Source organism: Myotis nattereri (genome assembly GCF_964212035.1).
Source record: "Myotis nattereri genome assembly, chromosome: 2".
Lineage (NCBI taxonomy): Eukaryota > Metazoa > Chordata > Mammalia > Chiroptera > Vespertilionidae > Myotis > Myotis nattereri.
This window is the reverse complement of record NC_138076.1, coordinates 166,254,835-166,276,980: the sequence shown is the minus strand read 5'-3', so window position 1 is coordinate 166,276,980 and position 22,146 is coordinate 166,254,835. Positions and strand designations below refer to the sequence as shown.

At 41.9% G+C, this 22,146-nt stretch overlaps 1 protein-coding gene across 3 annotated transcripts in view; it reads right to left on the bottom strand.

The window, feature by feature from the left end:
* Window positions 1–2,089: 2,089 nt before the first annotated feature.
* CERS5 (ceramide synthase 5) overlaps window positions 2,090–22,146 on the bottom strand; it is a 36,421-nt gene continuing 16,364 nt past the window's right edge. Inside the window, exons 2-11 of one of the 3 annotated variants that reach the window (XM_081082648.1) lie at window positions 18,274–18,379; window positions 17,357–17,487; window positions 16,621–16,678; window positions 14,872–14,922; window positions 11,530–11,622; window positions 9,897–10,025; window positions 9,694–9,800; window positions 6,052–6,208; window positions 4,861–4,969; window positions 2,090–3,531 (exon numbers count right to left, since the gene is read on the bottom strand). In XM_081082648.1, the coding sequence (XP_080938774.1) occupies window positions 3,524–3,531; window positions 4,861–4,969; window positions 6,052–6,208; window positions 9,694–9,800; window positions 9,897–10,025; window positions 11,530–11,622; window positions 14,872–14,922; window positions 16,621–16,678; window positions 17,357–17,487; window positions 18,274–18,379 (949 nt within the window). In that variant the 3' untranslated portion in view covers window positions 2,090–3,523. The remainder of the gene's footprint in view (window positions 3,532–4,860; window positions 4,970–6,051; window positions 6,209–9,693; window positions 9,801–9,896; window positions 10,026–11,529; window positions 11,623–14,871; window positions 14,923–16,620; window positions 16,679–17,356; window positions 17,488–18,273; window positions 18,380–22,146) is intronic. The other 2 variants (XM_081082649.1, XM_081082647.1) reach the window with 2 other exon arrangements.

Genomic DNA, 22,146 nt, shown 5'->3' with positions numbered 1-22,146 from the left:
GTGGATAGAGCATCAGCCTGCAGACTAAAGGGTCCTAGGTTCGATTCCACTCAAGGGCACATGCCAGGTTGTGGGCTTGACCCCCAGTGTGGGGCATGCAGGAGGCAGCTAATCAATGATTCTATCTCATCATTGATGTTTCTATCTCTCTCTCCCCTCTCCCTTCCTCTCTGAAATCAATAAAAATATATTAAAAAAAGAAAAGAATAGAGACACTGTGTTTGACTTTTTACTAGCTGGCTGACCTTAGGCAAGTTCCTTTTTTGCTTCATTTTTTTCATAAGTAAAGTGCTTTATACAGTGCCTGGCATATAATAAAAAGCTATGTGTTGGCTATTTTTTTTTTAAATATATTTTTTTATTGATTTTTACAGAGAGGAAGGGAGAGAGATAGAGAGTTAGAAACATTGATGAGAGAGAAACACCGATCAGCTGCCTCCTGCACATCCCCCACCGGGTACTCTGCAACCAAGGTACATGCCCTTCACCGGAATCGAACCTGGGACCCTTCAGTCCGCAGGCTGACACTCTATCCACTGAGCCAAACCAGTCAGGGCGGCTATTTTCATTATACCACTTGGTTGCATCTTTACAAAACAACTGTTTAAATTTCAGAAGGTCATGTGCAGGTACCTTAGTTGACAGCCCTAACTGAATTCCTAGGGATTGCCAACACTAACTTCTAGCCAGGCTAGTAAATAATCTTTTTTTTTTCCTCCCCTGGGAAACAAAATACATATCTTCTCTGACTTTCAAAAGCATTTCATTCATATTTTACAATTACTAGTCTATTTAACAATATGGCAAGTTGAGGAACTAGGTGTAAGACCTTAGTCTTTTAAAAATATATATATTTTAATTGATTTCAGAGAGGAAGGGAGAGGGAGAGAGACATAGAAACATCAATGATGAGAATCATTGATCAGCTGCCTCCAGCACACGCCACACTGGGGATCGAGCCTGCAACCTAGGCATGTGCCCTAACTGGCAATCGAACTATGACCTCCTGGTTCATAGGTTGATGCTCAACCACTGAGCCAAGCTGGCCAGACTAATCTTACTGACTACATATGACTAAATTCGTAAGATTTTATTTAGGACTTAATTTTCCCCTACTCCATTGTAAGTCTTTTTGAAATCCAGCCACTCAGTAAGCTAAGTTTAGTAGGGTCAATATCCCTATATTGTCAGTGAACATCAAGTGAGTCTCTGATTCTTAGAACAATAACCTAGTTCGTTCAATTTGCATCCAAATTCCCTGACAATGAAATACTCCGTATGTCTTAATGTACAGAGAGCACCTGAAAATATTTATGTATATTTTTAAAAATATATTTTTATTGATTTCAGAGAGGAAGGGAGAGGGAGAGAGAAACATCAATGATGAGCCCTGGCTGGTTTTGTTCAATGGATAGAGCGTCAGCCTGTGGACTGAAGGATCCCGGGTTTGATTCCAGTCAAGGGCACATGCTGGGGTTGCGGGCTCGATCCCCAGTGTGGGGTGTGCAGGATGCAGCTGATCAATGATTCTCTCTCATCATTGATGTTTCTATCTTTCTCTCCCTCTCCCTTCCTCTCTGAAATCAATAAAAATATTTAAAAAAATATTAGTAAATGATGAGAATCATTGATCGGCTGCTTCCTGCACACCCCCTACTCGGGATTGAGCCCACAACCCGGGCATGTGCCCTTGACCAGAATGGAACCCGGGACCCTTTAGTTTGCAGGCCAACACTCTATCCACTGAGTCAAACCAGCTAGGGCTGAAAATATTCTGATATGAATATTCACTAAGTAGAAAACTATCCTAAGAGATTAATACTACTATTCTTAAAAAATATTTTTTATTGCCAAAACCGGTTTGGCTCAGTGGATAGAGCGTCGGCCTGCGGACTGAGGGGTCCCGGGTTCGATCCGGTCAAGGGCATGTACCTGGGTTGCGGGCACATCCCCAGTGGGGGATGTGCAGGAGGCGGCTGGACGACGTTTCTCTCTCATCGATGTTTCTGACTCTCTATCTCTCTCCCTTCCTCTCTGTAAAAAATCAATAAAATATATTTTAAAAAAAATATTTTTTATTGATTTTTAGAGAGAGAGAACAACATCTATGTGAGAGCGGAACATCAATCAGCTGCCTACCGGGGATTGAGAGCACAATGTGGGCATGTGCCCTGACCAGGAATCGAACCAGCAACCTTTTTGGTGCATGGGATGACACCCAACCGAGCCACACCAGCCAGTGCATGAATACTACTATTGGTCATTTTGCCCAAGGCCTCAACTAGAGAAAAACCTGGGTTAGGAAGACTGTTTCTCTATGGGCTAAAAGAGAAAACATCTGCTTAGATTCACTTATCATAATCTTAAAATGTTAACTGGCAGTATCTGTATTTTTAACTAAAAGTATCTTAGCTCTTCAAACTCTTTGTTGGTTTGGTGATATACATGCTTTAATCCGCTCAGTATTTTTTTCTTGTGACTACTACACATGTTTATCTTTTCTTAAAACATAAAGTCCTAAAACGTAGGCATTCTCTTCCCAGCATGTATAGAAAGGAAAAATTTGGTATCCAATGGCTTCTAGAATCAGACCTGAAAAAAATCCTTAATTGGCTATGGATTCAGGGAATTGGGGATAGAGTCACTAAAGGGTTTGAGATAGCAGAAGAGGGTTGAAGCACTTTTAATCACAGGAGCGTAAACAACAGTATAAACTGTTAACAGCTCACCCAGTGGCTGCTGTCCTCCTTCAGCCCTCTGCTCACCCTCTCCCCCCCCCCACTCCCTGTATACCACTGAGTAAAGAGCAGGGTTATCAGCAGCTGTCCCTGTCACTACCAGGTGGTAGGAAGGAGATCTAGCTAGGGGTCACAGCAATCCTGACCATCCATCCATGGTTATCTGTTTCTACACAACTTCATGTGAAATATTCCAGCTCTGAAGGAAGAACAGCGCAGAAACAACTTGGCTGCTCCATTCAGATGGCCAGAGCCTCAAGAGTCATGGGCAACAAAGGAGGTGATAGTCCAGAATCAGTATAATGCAAGATGCAGCCAAATCCGGGATTGAGGTGGGCCAGGCAAGGCTAGAGGCCCCAGTTCAGATTTGTGCTCCAACCCAGGTAATGAAACTCATGCATATGCGCACACGCGCACACACACACACACACACACACACAGAGCAAATATTATTGAAAGAACCTGGAGGCTATTAAATACAAAATGGCAGAGTTTTTTAAAAAAGTGAAAATATTTGCTTCTTTGATTCTCCTCAGTGCCTGCAGATCCCTAGTCACAGGAGTGCAGGTTTGGGGAGGCCCAAGAAGAGTAGGTGGCCGGTGGCCCTACAAGTCCATGTGCTTAAGTCCCCTTACCAACCATTTCACTCTTCAGCCCAGCAGCTGCCTCCCATGTGACCATTCACCCAATTGGCACCATTGCTGGAGCTGCTGCCACAGAAGCTTTTTGTGTTGGTGGTCACATCTTCTTCCTCTGAACTGCTCTCCACATCGCTGCGATCATCTTTAGACACCTAGGTGGGATGGGGCCAAAGGTAGGAAAGGTGAGGACAGAACTTTTCTGGAAACTTAAGACAAAGCCCACAGAGCCCATGTTTGGGCACTGTTCCCAATTTGGCCTACTTTCTGGTGGCACCTGACTCAAAATATTATCTGGACCATGGCTACTGTTGTGAATATCCTTTGCCTGCTTCCTGGGTTTCTCTCTCATCATTTCTGTTTTTATTCTCTATGGAATAAGTAGCTAGTTTGGTTGAGGGGTGTATCTTTCAGGACCAGCCTAAGAGAGCTGAAATCATTCCCCGAGTTCTGATTTAAGTTTGAGGGATACTCCAGACACCCTTTCTCTCCTTCCATCTCAAAAAATAGAAAAAGGCCAACATAAATAATGCATATGACTGTCATCATTGTGTCTATCTTCCGGTGGTAATGGTGATTGCAGTTATTCATATTGGTTATCCTGAGTTTTGTTCTGTCTCCAAAACTGTTCCATACTGGGCCTTTTTCAGTAGTTCTATTCTTTCTGGGCGCAATTAGCAATATCCTATGACACCATTTCTCCAATCTTCTCCCTTTTCCTGGAAGCAAGATCACTTTTCTTGTGCTACTTTGGCATTCCCAAGATCCACATAGTGAAAAATGGATTGGCAGTCAAGGGAGAAAGAGTCCCAGTCTCAATCATGCTACTATTTGTGAATCTTGACTGCTTAACCTCAGGTTTTTTGTTTTATATTTTCAAGTGAAGAGTTTGGATTAGGGCAGTGTTTTCAAATCTAAATTATCTTGAATATCAAACAAAATATTTCAAATTCTCTACCATGGACCATAAAAGTAAAAGAGAGAAACCCAATGAAACCTATGACAAACTTCTGACCTCCAGAACTAAAGGATAATAAATATGTGCTGTTTTTAAGTAAATAAATAAAGGTGAAAAGGAAACAAAACTACTTGTTGTTTCCAAGAAGTGAGGCACTTGCTTTGGTTAGCCCTAAGATTCTATGGTTTATAATAGCTGTTGACTTCTGACCCCAGATAACTAATTGATTCCTGATCTTTAGAAAATTTCTACCAGAGAGCACAGTGTGTCTAGATCTGAAGTAAAGGGAGGCTCAAAAAGGGGAAGGGGGGTGGGGGGGCGGGAACGGAAAGGAAAAAAAAAGAAAAGAGTAGACTCCATTTAGGAAAATCTGGTAGCTTGAGCTCCAGTCAACAATGGCCCCACCAAGGTCAGGAGAGTGGGCATGCTTTCAGAAAACACGGGAACAGGAAGGAAAGCAGGAAGGAAGAGAAACACATTCAGAAAGACATGCTTCAGTGAATACTAGAAGCACAAATACACTTACATGCAAGAGACGAAATTGTCCAGCTCCCGCCAGGCATAGAAAAAAGGAAGGAGGTGAGAAAAGAGTGGAGAATACAGAATCTGGGTGTAATCCTTCCTGGGTAAGTCACCTGGTCAGGAAAGAAAAGCGGGAGAAAAGAGATGTCTGTAGCTACAGTAAGATGCGTAGGCACACTGAGCAAGGTCTGTAACCAATTGCAGCCGTAAGGAACAGACATAAGAGGTCCTACATGCCCAGGTAACATTCCATCCCTTTGTCCTAGAGTCACTGTGTCCTCTAGCAGAGCCCCTCCCCCTTGGGATTCTGTATTATTGAAAGCTGAATCCACAGCCCTTAGGCTGATTAAAGCCCGACTGCTTTAGAACTTGGATTCGCTTATGAATTTTATCATTAAATGACACTTCTCTCTGTGCTTTTGGGCTCTGGGCATAAGATGGGTATTTGAAATCCTAAATACCCTTCTCACTTAAGACCCTCGCCTCATACAACAGTGGGGTGAGGCCAGTACTTGGTCTCTTACATAAACCATATCTTGAACATCACAGTGTGGTCATCTTGAGGTGGCTTGTGAACCAACGCCATTCCCTAGGCCAGCGGTTCTCAACCTGTGGGTCGCGACACCTTTGGGGGTCGAACGACCCTTTCACAGGGGTCGCCTAAGACCATCGGAAAACATATATAATTACATATTAAAAAAAAAACATATTGTTTTTGTGATTAATCACTATGCTTTAATTATGTTCAATTTGTAACAATGAAATTGGGGGTCACCACAACATGAGGAACTGTATTATAGGGTCGTGGCATTAGGAAAGTTGAGAACCACTGCCCTAAGCAAGCTCTGCTTTTACAGTTTTTATCTTGGAGCTCTGCATATGATTTCCTTGAAAAAAGGCTCCCCAGCTAAAACACACACAAAAAAATATGAAATCTACTTCCTGTTCATTATTTAACAACAGTCATTTCTAAAGGATTGGGAGAAGGAAGAGCCTTCCTCTTACATCTAAGTCATGTCCTAAAAGGCTAAACACTCATACTTATAGAAAAGGTGAAAACTATGGATCGCTAGGCCTTTTGCTGGGTCCTCTTGTGTAGATGGGGCTCACCAGGCTAGATCGAAAGAGAAGGTCTATTGAGTAATATCCATCTTTCTACTCAGCCCCAAGGAAAGAAGTCATTTTTCATCCTCACCTTTCCTCGGATCAAGGCTTTGAAAGCAATTCGTGCAATTAGGTAGGACCAGATGACATGCAGAACCTGTAGGATCAGGAGAAGGCCATTGAAGAGCCACCAGGAGGGATAGGGCCCAATCATCTCCCAGCTCTCAAAGAGGGTTGTGTTCAGAATCCTAGAAGAGGGAGACCAGCGGTCAGATTGTAGAGTCTAAGCCAGGCAGATAGGGATGAAGCTGAGTTCCCTGAGAAGCAGAACCTGTGTTTTCTCCCTGTACCTTCTCTCAGCTGAAGTTCCATGAATATTCATCCACAGTGAGAAAAGAATAAAGGAAGGCAGCCTATGAAGTTTTCTATTATTAGGGATAAGGGGAGATACATATACACTCAAACCTCAGTTCTCGAATGTCTCCCATCTTGAACAAGTCGGTTCTCAACTAACTTGTTCATGGAAAAAAATGTCTTGGTTGTCAAACAAAACTTTGGTTCTCAACCCAACAACCCTTTCATGCTGTATGATCAATCACGAGTCTCTAGGTGACAAGCAGGAGAGAATGCGTGAGTATGAGTCAGTTTACCACTAAACCTCACATTGTTAACATTTCAGGAAATTGTGCTATAAATATATATTTTTTTGCTTTCGTTGCTGCTTATTATTATTAAATATTATAGTAAGTCACATGGGTCCTAAGAAGGTTAGTGATAGCAAAATGAAAAGGAAAGTTGTGAGAACGATAGAGCTTAAAAAAGAAATAATTGCAAAGTATGAGAGAGGTGTCTGCATATCTAATTTGGCTACTGAATATGGCATGATGAAATCAATAACTAGTACAATTTTAAAACATAAAGAGGCCACCAAGAGAGCTGATGTTGCTAAAGATGTGAAAGTGCTCATGAAACAAAGATCACAGGCAATTGAAGAAATAGAAAAATTGTTGTTGATTTTGACAAATGAAAAGCAGCCAGTGATGTAGCATTTCGGAGACAATGATATGTGAAAAAGCGAAAATGTTGCATACTGAACTCCTAAAAGAAACCCCTGGAATGAGTGTTGAAAGTGATTTGTTTAAGGCTAGTAGGGGATAGTTAGATAAATTTAAGAAAATAAGTGGCATTCATAGTGTAGTCAGGCACAGAGAGGCTGCTAGCTCTAACACAGTAGATGCTGATAATTTTGTGACAGATTTTCAAGAATATGTAGAGGCCAAGGGATTTATTTGTTGACCTTCAGAGGGAACAGCAACATACAGCAGCTGAAGAGCTCTCTTCAGAGAAGAAGGGGAGGGATATTCCTACTTCACTAATCAATATGAATTCAATTGTGATGAGACAAGCCTCTTCTGGGAGAAAATGCAAAGAGGACTTACATCACACAGGAGAAGTCACTGCCAGGACACAAGCCGATGAAGGACAGGATGACGTTTTTGTTGTGTGGGAATGCAAGTGGGGATTTTAAATTGAAGCCTTTACTGGTCTCCATTCTGAAAACCATGAGTTTTCAAGAAAAATAAGTTGCATGTGATGTGCAGGGCTAATAGCAAAGCTTAAGTAACCAGGCAATTTTTTTTATTGAGTGGATTCATGAAATTTTGCTCCAAGTGTGAAGAAATACCTCTGGGAAAAACTACTGCCACTCAGAGCACTTCTTGTAGTGGACAGTGTTCCCTCCCTCCAGGCTTGGAGACCGAGGTGGTGGAGGAGTACAGCTTCATCACTGTTAGGTTCTTGCCACCTAACACAACTCCTCTTATCCAGCCCATGCACCAGCAGGTCATTTCTAATTTTTAAGAACTACACAAAGGCACTGCGCTTCAGAGATGTTTTGAGGTAACATCTAAAACTAATTTAACTCTTGGGGAGTTCTGGAAGGAATAGTTTAACATTCTCACTTGTTTGAGGCTTAGAGACAAAGCATAGGGGGAAGTGTCTTCCAGAACCATGCAATTGGCCTGGAAGAAATTGTGGCCTGAGTCTGCTGCTGAAAGAGACTTTGAGGGCTTAGAGGATGAGCCTATGTCTGTTGTTGAGGATAGTGTGTCTCTGGGCAAGTCCATGGCTTGGGGGTGGATGAAGATGATGGTGAGGACCACAACACTGAGATGACCTTCAGAGGGAACAGCAACAGACGGCAGCTGAAGAGCTCTCTTCAGAGAAGAAGGGGAGGGATATTCCTACTTCACTAATCAAGAAAATGTTTGGGAAATGAGGAGAAATGCAAAATTTTATTGAGAAATATCACCCTAAGAAGTAGCAAATCATATAATAAACTTGTTCAATGACAATGCAGTGTTTCACTTCAGACAACTGTTAAAATGCAGATAAAAACAAACACCATTGAATAGGTTTTTAGTGAGACAGAGGCCCAGGGAGCCTGAACCAAGTTCTAGTGGAGCAAAGAGACAAAAGAGAGAAAGAACCCCAGGAGAACAGCTGTTTTTTATGGAAGGGGACTCCCCTTCCCAACAATAATATCCCTCCATTCCCTCCTCTCCATATTCAGTCATTAATAGCTCTCAACATTAAAGGTAAGTTCTAGTATGTATGCAAATTTTTATTTTTTACAGCACATTTCATTTCCTCTTTGTTAAATTTTCATTTACATTTCATGTCCTTTTTGTTTGTAAAGTGTTTACAGATTAAACAGTACATTAGACATGTACTACATATAAGAAAGGTTAAAAGAGGGAATCATTTGGGGTCTGGAACAAGTTCATTCAATTTACTAATTAAAAAATGGGAAAAAATGATTTGGTTTTTGAATAAACCACTTCTTGAACAGCCTTCCGGAATGAACTAAGTTCAAGAACCAAAGTTCCACTGTATAAACCATACGAACTGATGGAGTAAGTTATATTATTAATTACTTCAAATATGCAAAAAAAACTGGGACAGCAATTTTAATCGTAATCCTAGGACTCAGATCCCCAGGCACATATAGAATAGTTGGTAGCTGATTCCCTCAGACTAAGCGTGATCTCCAATCGACAGAGTCACTGACTTTGTACCATAAAGTAGTGAGTGTAGAAGAAGTGAGAGGCATGTGTGCGTGCGTGCGTGCGTGTGTGTGTGTGTGTGTGTGTGTGTGTATGTGTTAGTCAGGGTGGGAGAAAGGATATGAGCAGGAAAACAAGCAAGAAGAGCCTGAGAATTTTGTGTTCGGCACAAAAGAACGCAAATGAATTACTTAGGCATAAAATGAGGACTGTTCCTCAGAGATGAATCAGGAATGCCACAGCCAAGTGAGTTGGATGCTCTGAGTCTAGATCAGCCGTGGGCAAACTACGGCCCGCGGGCCGGATCCGGCCCATTTGAAATGAATAAAACTAAAAAAAAAAAAGACCGTACCCTTTTATGTAATGATGTTTACTTTGAATTTATATTAGTTCACACAAACACTCCATCCATGCTTTTGTTCCGGCCCTCCGGTCCAGTTTAAGAACCCATTGTGGCCCTTGAGTCAAAAAGTTTGCCCACCCCTGGTCTAGATCATGCCTCACTAGAAATACTATGCAAGAGAACTGAGGTCCTGTGAGAATCCACAAAGGTTAGGTTAGGTCAAGGAAAAAGCAGGGCATCAGGGTTCTTGGTGGTTTACTCCCTAAACTGACAAAAGGTATCATTAGCTACATTCCTACGACAGCTCCACAGCTCTAACACTTACCAGAATGGATAGATTCCTAGACGAGTGACCATAAAAACAGCACTGAAGATCACAAAAAGGGTGTCACAGAGGCGCTGATACTTGGCATAATTGGCCAGCTTGGCTGCCTGGAGGAAGAAAATTAAATTGAGGAGAAAGCCTGTTCTCAGGAAGAAAAGGAGAGAAATAGAGGAATAATGAGGGAAAAGAAATTGGGGTCTTACCTCCAGTAAGAAGTCTGAGGCATCATGTAGACACATGACCAGAGTTCCTACCCGAACCATGTTGTTGATATATGAGAAGGTGATGAGCCCAATGGTGGCCAAGTGATGCACAAACATGATCAGGAAGTCCTAGGAAGGAATGGAAATAGAAGAAGCAGGTATAGGCAAGGCCATAGAGATGCTAGCCAACTCAATGTCCTGCATTGTTCTTTGAAGATCTTATCCCAGCCTTAGAAGTTCCATTTTGTTTAAACTCTCCATTAAAAAGCTGCCTAGCATTTGACCCAAACTCTCTATATCAGTGACCCATAATCTATGTTAATAAAGCTTAAAGCAGATTAAAAGCTCTAATTTAGTCCTGGCCGGTGTTGCTCAATGGTTGGAGCGTCAGCCTGCACATCAAAGGGTGTTGGCTCAATTCCTGGTCAAGGACACATACCTAGGTTGCAGGTTTGGGGGGGGGGGGGGGCATGTCCGGGAGGCAACCAGTTGGTCTATCACATCAATGTCTGTCTGTCTGTCTGTCTGTCTTTCTCTCTCTCTCACTCCCTCTCTTCCACTCTCTCTAAAAAAATCAAAGGGAAAAATATCCTCTGGTGAGGATTAACAAAAAATACAAAAAGCTCTAATTTCTTCTTGGATTCCAATGCCAAAGGTAGACCTGAAGAAACCTCTAAATACCTGAGTTATCAGACATAGCTAATAAATACGTCTTAGCCCAATGAGGAACAGAAGGTGGGAGAAGGCAGGAGAAACAAGGATGAAAAGTTATGTTTTCCACATAGACAGATACAGTGATATATTCTAGTTCTTGAGGATGGGTTCAAAAGTATACATTCTAGTATGTCTTTAAACCTTCACATTTGTGTCATGTATTAAAATAAAATTTTAATAAGGGGACCTGTCTCTCCTGACCATAGGAGAGTGAAAAGCACCTGATTTGAGTATCAAGCTTGTAGGTTATGTAACAACTAACAACCCAAAAATAACCATAGGTTAGTAACAGATTAGGGCTAGAGCTGCTGGAACTACATTATGTCAGGTGGACAACAATAAGAGGTGAAGATTCTGTCTAGTTATAAAAAACTTAAGTCATTTCCAAATTTGTCACTATGTGGACAAGTCAACTCACTTTTCTGAATCTTTGTTTCCTAAATAATAGCAAGAAAATGGTAAACGAAATAATGTAAAACTCCCTCCAGTTGAAATTCCTTAAGTGGGGTCACCAAGAAGGAAAAGCAGAAAGAGAACCAGGGCCCCTAATGCCAAGCAAAAGCCAAATTTAGCCTTTATGGATTCAGACCTGTCCTGGATCATGCCTTTCTATCCCTAGTTCTGACTAGTTTCCTGAGCTTTACACATGTAAGAGCCTTGGAGAAAAATAAAGAAAAGGGTATGCTTAGTGGTTAACTGTTCTCATCTTGGCTACCCTGAAGGCCTCAAATATACTTCTTCATTAGTCAAGTCTCATTTCTGAGAACATTACAAAGAGCTAATAGTCCCATCAAACCTACTTTCTCCCTTTTCTGTGGTCCCAGTTAGGACAGAGAATCCATCACAATGGCAGTAATGGTAGCTTCTAGGAAGGAGGATGCAATAAGTTACTGGGAATCAAGGGAACCAGTGTCCTTACCTTTCTTTTAATGTCTGTAAACTGAGAAAACATTAGAGACCAATAAAAGGCCAATTCCATGATATAATAATAATAAAGCCCACTTGTGAGAGGCTGAAAGAGAGAAAGAAGTAGTTAGAATACCAACCAGTCAAAGATTCATTCTATCTCTGCAACTATCTCTGCCTTGGAGGACCAATATCCATAAAAAACATAAGAAATGACTTAAGTCTTTTCTCCCCATCGTCTTCCAAGATCTTCAATTGCTAACAACAGGCTTTGGGTTGGTATGGAGACTTAAACCTGATGCATGGATTCGTTCACTGGTGGGGTCCCTCACCCTGGCCTGAGGGGATTAGGCCGAAACCAACTCTCTGACATTCCCTGAGGGGCCCCGGATTGCGAGAGCGTGCAGGCCAGGCTGAGGGACCCCACTGCATGATCAGGGCCAGGGAGAGACTGCGAGAGGGCTCCAGGGTGTGTCCGGCCCATCTCGCCCAGTCCCAATTGGCTGGACCCCAGCAGCAAGCTAACCTACTTGGTGGTCAGAGTGTGTCATAGCAACTGGTGGATGGGTTGGACACTTAGCATATTAGGCTTTTATTATATAGGATATATATGTTCAGCTCTCATCTTTTAGAGATCAGATAAAGTTAATACATACTACAGCACAATAAAATCAGTGTATCTAAAATTCTTGGCAATTAATGCTTTTCAAGGGATTAAATACACTTAGGCCTTTTTTTCTTCCACTCCTGACCTTTTTCTAGTATAGATTAAGGGAACTCCAAGTAACCCTTGATCCAAAAAGGACACCTGAACCAGAAAGCACTTCATTAAGTGCCAAAAAGCTGCTTTTGTTTCCAGCCCAATTAGGAGAATATAATGAATACTAGAGGCCCGGTGCACAAAAATTTGTGCACTTGGGGGGGTCCCTCAGCCTGGCCTGTGCCCTCTCGCAGTCTGGGACTCCTCGGGGGATGTCCACCTGCTGGCTTAGGCCCGCTCCCCAGGGGATCGTGCCTAAGCTGGCAGTCAGACATCCCTCTGGCAGCCTGGGAGCCTTCGGGGGATGTCCACTTGCCAGCGGGGAGCAGGCCTAAGCTGCAGTCGGACATCCTTAGCGCTGCTGAGGAGGCGGGAGAGGCTCCCACCACCACCGCTGTACTGGCAGCCATCAGCCTGGCTTGTGGCTGAGCAGAACTCCTCCTGTGGGAGCACACTGACCACCAGAGGGCAGCTCCTGCACTGAGCGTCTGACACCCTGGTGGTCAGTGTGTGTCAGTGACCAGTCATTCCCAGTCGTTCTGCTGTTAGGGTCCATTTGCATATTACCCTTTTATTATATAGGATAGAGGCCTGGTGCCTAGGTGGGGGCCGGCTGGTTTGCCCTGAAGGGTGTCCCGGATCAGGGTGGGGGGTCCCGCTGGGGTGCCTGGCTAACCTGGGTGAGGGGCTGAGGGCTGTTTGCAGGCTGGTCAAGCCCCCCAGTGGGGACCCTCATCTCATGGGGGTGTGGCCAGCCTGGGTGAGGGGCTGAGGACTGTTTTCAGGCTTCCCACAGCCCCCTCAGGGTGGGGGAGTCCCAGTGGGGTGCCTGGCCAGCCTGGGTGAGGGGCTGAGGGCTGTTTTCAGGCTGGCCATGCCCCCCGGCGACCCAAGCTCCCAGCCTCTCCTTTTTTTCTTTCTTTCTGGGATTTATTTATCTTCTGTAATTGAAACTTTGTAGCCTTGAGCGGAGCCCAGGCTGGCTAGGGCAGGCAGGAAGCTTGGCTTCCTCCATCACCAGGGGCAACCCAAGCCTCCTGCTCACTCCAGCTCAGTGGCCGCCACTATCTTAGTTGGGTTAATTTGCAAACTCACTCCTGATTGGTTTGTGGGTGTGTCTTGAGCATAGCGAAGGGATGGTTGGTTTGCATGTTTCTCTTTTATTAGATAGGACTAGAGGCCCGGTGCACAAAAATTTGTGCACTCGGGGGGAATGGGGGGGTCCCTCAGCCTGGCCTGTGCCCTCTCGCAGTCTGGGACCCCTCAGGGGATGACCACCTGCTGGCTTAGGCCCGCTCCCCAGGGGATTGGGCCTAAGATGGCAATCAGACATCCCTCTGGCAGCCCAGCAGCCCTCGGGGGATGTCCACTTGCCAGTGGGGAGCAGGCCTAAACTGCAGTCAGACATCCTTAGCACTGCTGAGGAGGCAGGAGAGGCTCCCACCACCACCGCTGTACTGGCAGCCATCAGCCTGGCTTGTGGCTGAGCAGAGCTCCTCCCATGTGAGAGCGCCCTGACCACCAGAGGGCAGCTTCTGCACTGAGCGTCTGTCCCCTGGTGGTCAGTGTATGTCATAGTGACCAGTCATTCCCAGTCCTTCTGCTGTTAGGGTCAGTTTCCATATTACCCGTTTACTATATAGGATAGAGGCCTGGTGCACGGGTGGGGGCTGGCTGGTTTGCCCTGAAGGGTGTCCCGGATCAGGGTGGGGGTCCCGCTTGGGTGCCTGGCCAGCCTCGATGAGGGGATGATGGCTGTTTGCAGCTGGTCACACCCCCTTCAGGGTGGGGGTCCCCACTGGAGTGCCTGGCCAGCCTGGATGAGGGGATGATGGCTATTTGCAGCTGGTCACACCCCCTTCAGGGCGGGGGTCCCCACTGGGGTGCCTGGCCAGTCTGGGTGAGGGTCTGAGGGCTGTTTTCAGGCTGGTGGGCGACTGAAGCTCCCAGCCTCTCCTTTTTTCTTTTATTTTTTTATTCTGGGATTAATTTACCTTCTATAGCTGTCACTGGAGCTGAGAGCAGGCTCCAGCTCTGAGGCCGTTGCCGGCTGAAAGCAGGTACCTGGGTTTGTTTAGATTCTATAATTGAAACTCTGTTGCCATCACTGGCTGCTCTAAGCTCTGAGGCTTCGCTGTCTGAAAGCAGGTTTCTGGGGTTTGTTTAGGTTCTATAATTGCAACATTGTTTCATCCGGAGCTCAGAGCTGAGCTGTGGCAGGCAGGAAACGTTGACTTTCTCCATCACTGGAGCAAGCAAGCCTCATGTTCATGTTCGCTTCAGCTGCCTGGCTGCCGGCTGCCATCTTGGCCGGCAGTTAATTTGCATATCTCGCTAATTAGCCAATGGGAAAGGTAGTGAAGTTATGGTTAATTACCATGTTTCTCTATTATTAGATAGGAGGATAATGGGGAACTGGAACAAAAAGATCACTGGATTTCACAGCTATGGGGGCCCTAGAAATAGATACCCTATATATATGACTCAGAGACTCAGCCTAACCCCTTAAGAATACCAAGGATATGTGCTATCTGTCCTGTTTTTGCACTGTCCCCCACTCTATTTTATATACATACGTAAGTGCTCAGATCCTACCTGAAATGGATAGCTATGCCAGCACTGTCGGGTGTCCCAAAACCAAGGTGACTAAGAAAAAACAGATAATCCAGGTCAATCTTCAGAATCCTCCCATGGCTCACCTATATCATCCTGTTCTCGCTATGCTATAGGGTGAAAAGTAATCCCTCTTGACAGAATTTAGAAACCCTTGAAGGGTAAATAAATATCTAGATTTCTCTTCTAGGACTTAAAGTGTTATTACAAATAGAAAAATCATGCTTTGAGGTAAATAAGGGCAGGGAGAGCTCTAAGATAGTTTTTGAAAGCATCATCACCTGGGATAGAGGAGATAGGAAGACAGGAAGACAACAATTCCATTTGTTAACCAAGAGAAAGATCTCCATATCAAAGATTCAAAAGTCAAAATAACTTCTAATGGAGTTTTAATTATGTCCTGTAAGCAATTTGCCCATTTCATCTAAGTTGTTGAATTTGTTACTATTAAATCATTCATAATGTTGTCTTATTATCCTTTCAGTGTCTACAGTGATAATCCCTTTTTCTCCTTGATATTGATAATTTATTTTTTCTAGGGTTTTATCAAATTTAATCAAATGTTTCAAAGAACCAGTTGAACTTTTGGCTTTATTAGTTTCTTCCATTGTTTGTCTAATGCCTATTTCATTAATTTTTACTTATTTAACTTTGTTCTTTTTCCAGATCTTATTAGATCATTGATTTTAAAGCTTTCTTTTTTTCTAACATAAACATTTAAAGTTGTAAATTGCTCTCTAAGCATACTTTACCTGCATCACATAAATTTTGGCATATTGTAATTTCAGCATCGATCAATTAAAAATATTTTAAAATTTCCCTTCTGATTTCTTGTTTGATCTACAGATTATGTAGCAGAATTGTTTAACTTCCAAACATTTTCTGGATATTTCATTATTATTATTGATTTCTAATTTAACTTTATTATGACCAGAGAACATATTATATAAGAATTCAGTATTTTAAGGTTTACTGAGATTCATTCATTCATTCATCATTCATTCTCCATGCCCCCTTTCCAGTCACAATACAGACCAGGCAAAGGGCCCAGGCGGGAGTGTATGTGGGGTGGGTTAACTCTGCCTCCTCTTTTTGTACAGTCAGTGTAAGAACACAGCCTGTGGTAAGCACCAGGAGGCAGAGATTTATTATCTGGCCTATCACAAGGTCTATCTTAGTTGACATTCCATGTGCACTTAAAAATTATATATGTTCTTCAGCTGTTGGTGTAGTGTTCTTCTGTAAGTGTCAATTAGGTCAAATTGTTTGTGTTGTACAAAATTATATCCTTAGTGATATTTTTTGTCTAATTTAGTCAATTACTGATAAGAGAGTATTAAAATCTTTTAAGTTCACACAATCTGATTGTGTATTTGTCTATCCCCATCCTTAGTTCTGCCTCTTTTTGCTTCATATATTTTGAAACCTTAACTGTATCATTTAGAAAAATAGAGCGGTGCTGTGAAATAAAACTATGTAATCAGAAATCAAAAAGCCTGAAATTCTTCGACTCTGGCAACTAACTGAAAAGCAGGACTTATACCTATTTTATCCACTTTAACGAGTTACTGACTGCATTTCTGTAACTGTCTCCTCCTTGGAAGAATGAGGTTTTTGTCAAGTGCTTTGTAAACAATTGTGCGTTATGCTGATTTAATCAATACCAATTATTCTCTAGAGATGTGGGCATGATTAGAACCCAAAAGAAGATCAGAGAAAGTCCACACTCACCGACCAAAGAAATCTAATTCCGTAGCAGAATATACATAAATAAAAAGTGAATCTCCACCTGGGTGGGCAAAGAGTAGAGGTTAGATGAATATTCACTCAAAAGGAAGTCTTAGGGGCTAAAGAAGTCAAGATAGCAGATTTGGAGATAAGATAGTTACTGGTGAAAAAGAAGATAAATCCCCAGAATAGGGACAAATACTATTACCTCAAAAGCCAAAAGAGACATCTTTCGGCTGTTTAAAATAGATTTCCACAAGTGTTTACTGGCTTTAATCAACTTTTCTTCCATCTCATACTCCTTGATAATGCCTAATATTTTCTTTGCACAAGGATAAATACAGTGCTCTGTGTCCAGAGGGGAATTAGTAAAAACCCAGTGAAATAAGTATAGTATGCCCAGAAAAGGGATGCTATCCATCAAAAAGTCCATTTAGAGCAAGCTGGTTCTATTGCTATCAAGGTGTACAAGGGTGTGCATGTCTACCTACATAAGTACAGTTACAGGAATTCACTCCCAACCTATGTTTTTGGGAAAGGGAACTACATTTAGCTTAGTGGCAAGCACGCCCAAGAAAGGGTGACTAGTCTCCCCATGCTCTTCTTTCCTGCCTATAATAAATACAGTTAACCCTGCACATTCATCGGCTGCTGTCCTAATAATATAATTTCCAAAAAGAAAACCTCAGTCCAGTCACACCCTACCCTTCTCACTCCCCACCTCCCTCTGCACACCTACATGCTTTCACAGAATTTAGTGAGTGTTGGGGGCTTGTCCTGATTCCTCCGATGGCGAAACCAGCATTGGATTTTTCGGACATCCCAGTCCAGTTGCTTTGACAGGCCCTCCAGCCTTTTCTCATCAGGATACTGTAGATATATAACCAGAGTCAGAACATCCCTTTTTCTTCAAACATCTCATTAAATCCCTTCACTAGTTGAGTGGCAAAGGGGTGATAACTATAGTGGCTTAAGTGATGTTTATCTTTCCAGGTTTCATCTCAAAAGTCATTTTCAGCCTGGCTGACGTAGCTCAGTAGTTGAATTTTGACCTATGAACCAGGAAGTCATGGTTCAATTCCCAATTAGGGCACATGTCCGGTTTGCGGGCTTGATCCCCAGTGTGGGGCGTCAAGCCAATCAGTGAATCTCTCATTACTGATGTTTCTCTCTTTCTCTCTTCCTTGCTCTCTGAAAACAATTTAAAGAAAAAAGTCATTTTCACACATCACAAAAGTACTATTTCACACATCAAGGACCTTTATCACTCACCTATACACGTCCTTGTTTGGTCTTCTCCCTCCAGCCCAAACTGAGTAAAAAAAATATTAAAAATCCGAACTGCAAAGGCTATCGGTCCCTATCTTAATTATGTAACTAGATACTGACAAAAGCTGGAGCAGGGAAAAACAAAAACTAAAATATGATTTGTCTGGGGGCAAAGGGTGGTGGAGGCTGCTAGGCCTAAAACTCAAATTATGTAAACTTTAGATCCTGGCCCAAAGGTATATCCCTGAGGGGATAAAGTTCTCCTCATAGCTATAGAGATTACCCAAATGGGAAAGATCATCCCATCCTATCCTTACACTTGGGAGATACTTGTTCTCTATCTTCCCTTGCCTCATAGGAATCTTCTCTGTTTCTTTGCCCACTTACCTTGGTAATAGATATGAACACCTTTTCAAGGATGGCATTGGGTTGGGGCTGATAAGGACCACTGTCCTGGATGCCAACATGGAGTGCACAGGGTTTGGCAATAAACCTGTAATGGAGAAAGCCCAAAAGCCAATTCTAAATATGGTTTGCTAATCAGGAAAGAAAGATCCTGATTAGGGGGCTGATGGGGAGGAAAAAGGAGTATCACCTGGCTGGGAGCCAGGACTTTTTTATTTTATCCTGAATTTTGCCACTGGCCTAGTTGAGAAGTGACCTGTTTAAGAAATATTGGGCCATAAGCTCTCTTTCCATTTTTCCCTGCCTTCCCTTATCACACCTAGAGCTTTAAAGTCAGAAAGACCTAGGTCAAATCACTAGTCTACCACTTACTGCCTGTATGAACTTGGACAGTATTAAATCTCTGAAAGGCTCAGTTTTTCATCTAGAAGATGAAGATAATATCAACCAACATCTTTGCTACTTAATATAGAAGTCCACAGACCAACAGCATTATTGGCTTTTCCTGGAAGCTTTTTAGAAATGCAGAATCTTGAACCCCATCCCAGACCTGCAAAATCAGAATCTTCATTAACAAGATCCCCAAATGATTCATGTGACCATTAAAATGTTAGAAGAATCTTGTAAGTATCCAATGAGATAATGTATGTGAAGACCCTGGAACCGGGAAGGTGCTTAATAAATGGTAGTTTTCCTTATATCAAAAGATTAAGAAGATCTTAATTGGAGGGAAAAGTAAAACTGAGGCTGAGCTCTTCCTAACTACAAATATCCTGGGCCATGGTCACCTTCCTGCCTAATAAAAAGATTATGGAAATACTTAGAAGAAAGAAATAAGGAAACTAGGAAGGGTGAGAAAGAAATTACCTATTAGTATTCAATCCCTGCCCTAGATTATACCACTAATAAGTCATATAAATTTGACCGAGTCACTTAAATCTTGAGTCTTGGTTTTATTATCTGAAAGAAGGTGTTATAGCCTTAATCGGTTTGGCTCAGTGGATAGAGCGTCGGCCTGCGGGCTCATGGGTCCCGGGTTCGATTCCGGTCAAGGGTATGTACCTTGGTTGCGGGCACATACCCAGTGGGGGGTGTGCAGGAGGCAGCTGATGGATGTTTCTCTCTCATCGATGTTTCTAACTCTCTATCCCTCTCCCTTCCTCTCTATAAAAAAAAAATCAATAAAATATATTTAAAAAAAATAGAAGGTGTTATATGAGGTGATTTCTAAGATTTTTGTTCTATATCTAAGATTACATAGTGTTATCATTAATTGTAATTCATTTCTAATTTTTAGATCTTTGAGAAACTAGTCCTTGTTTCTTCAAGAAAGATCTCCTGCTTCTGCAAAACCATATATTTTTGTGAGTATTAATTAGCTCTAGAAAAAGCTCCATGTAGTCATTTTGAGAATAAATCAAAGCCAGTTTTAGCTCCTTTAGCATGTTAGGGAGTCTGATAAAAATATGACTGGGAGGTCTAAGATGGAGTGTTCTTGACCTATTTTCTTGGTCTGCATTTGAATTCAGAATTTATCTCTAAAGGAGGGACGGAGAATAAGAAACTTTGTTTATCTTCTATAAAAAGTTTTACCCTTATCACCAAAGTTCCTGAGCCATGGGGAAACATTTATTCAGAGCACAAAGCCACATCTGTAACCCATTCTATCCTCTCTTTTACACACGTGGCACAAAAGTTTCATTCAAAAGCCAATAATAGTAGATACTTTAATTTATATTTCCTGGTATACTATTCTGTGTACAAATATTTAAAAACCCCACTCCTGTTTAAACTCATTGTGAACAAAGGATACATAGAGAATACCGTTTGCTTGTTTTTTATTTACCAAGATTCTGTGCTCAGTAGTTTCTGTGAGAGGTTCAGTGAATCCCACTCTTGCCCTATGAGCTCAGTTTGACCCAGCATTGATCAGCATCCAGAAAAGTAATTAAGGCAGTCACTCTTTGCTTTTGAATTGGTATGAAGAGGTAGATGCAAAAACAAAAAACAGCCTTTATAATTCCTATTCTTACCCCTTGATGTAGGTCTCTTCCTCAATCCAGAAGCAGTCAGGTGAATAAAGGCTCTGGAGTTAGGCAGATTTTAACAGGTAAGAGACTTTGTGAAAGATCATTTTAAAGATGAAATGACATGATGCATGCCTAGCACAGTACCTGACACTTAGTAAACATTCAATAAAAGGAGGCTATTATTATTTTACCAGAAACTAATAGTTCAATCTGGGTACCCTGATGGTACCTTCAGCAGAAGGCAAGAAGAGCCAATATCTTCTTTCATACAATAGGGATCGGTTTGTACCCTGCTCACCTGAGGGAAGCCAAGATAATTTTTATTATTATCTGGACATTGGAGGGAACTTGATATCCTATAGTTGTCATTAGCTCACATCCTGCCCTCAATAGTTCACAGAGTTCAATGAGAGACATAGAGTTACTGGCATCCAGTTAGTTACAGCTGTACAAACCCTAAGAAAATTTATTTATTTGACAAATATTTATTGGGCACCTATTTTGTGCTATAGCACAAAGCCCAAAACCAAATATAAGGACTTACTAGTATGGTTGGAAAAGAATTTTTCTGATTAAAAAATTAAATAGATTTATGCATTTAATTAATAACCTTAATGAAGAAAGTGAAATTATTTTAAAGTATAACTTTAAAGAAGTTCAGACTCAATCATGTATTCATTCTATATCATATACCTGGTATCTTACCTAATAATAGACAAACATGTAAATTGACCATCCCTCTGCTACACCCACCAGCCAATCAGGAGTATGCAAATTAACCCAACAAAGATGATGGTTAATTTGCATACGTAGGCTTGAAGAGGTGGAGCAAAGACTGAAGGCTCTGGCTGGAGCAGCAAGAACTGAAGGCTCCGGCCGGAGCAGTGAGGACTGAAGGCCCGGGTCCTGGGTACCGGAGGAAAACCGGTGCTGGCAGCCAGGGGAAGGGAAGGCCTATTGCACGAATCTTTTCATGAAACAGGCCTCTAGTTTAGTATATAATTTATAAAATGGACATATAGGTTAGTCAGATTCCAGACAAAGTGCCTGGCATTCATCCTTTCTTCTAGATTGGCACCTCTCTAAGTGTGCTCTGGAGACTTTCAGGGACCCTTTCAGGAGGTCTGCAAGGTTAAAATTATTCTCATAATAATTCTATAACTTCATAATAATTACTTTCTCTCATGAGTATACAGTGGAATCTTCCACAGGTTATATGAAAACAGACTGAATGCAGAAGCTGACATGAGAATACAGCTGCCAGATATTAGAAACTTACAAAAATGTAAAATAATGCTATTCTTCTCAGTTTGTTTTGGAATTTTTTTCCATAGTGTTAGTTATATTATCAATATAATCAATGTATTGTTATCTGTAAATGAATTAATAATATATTAAATTATTTTCCATTTTAATTTTTAAAGCAGTACATGTTAATAGATATTATTCACATGAACAAAAACTCCAGAAAAAGTGCTCTGGGGTCCCTGATAATTTTTAAGAGTATAAAGGATTCTTGACAACATAGTTTGCAAACAAACTGCTGTGCTGGATGACACTGAGAAATCAAACTTCTCAAGATTTTCTTTCTGTTTATTTATTTATTTTGGAGAGAGAGAGAGGAAGGGGGAAGGAAGGACAGAGAGAGAGAGAAACATTGATTTGTTGTTCCACTTATTTATGCATTCATTGGAGCCAGCCAGGGCATCTTGTGATTTTCTGTCCTCTCCAGGATCAATTTCTTGCCCAAGTTTTAAAATAATCTGTAAGACTAAACCTCCTTTTGCCTTCAAGTCTGAATAAGTGAGCATTTAGTGGTCTATAA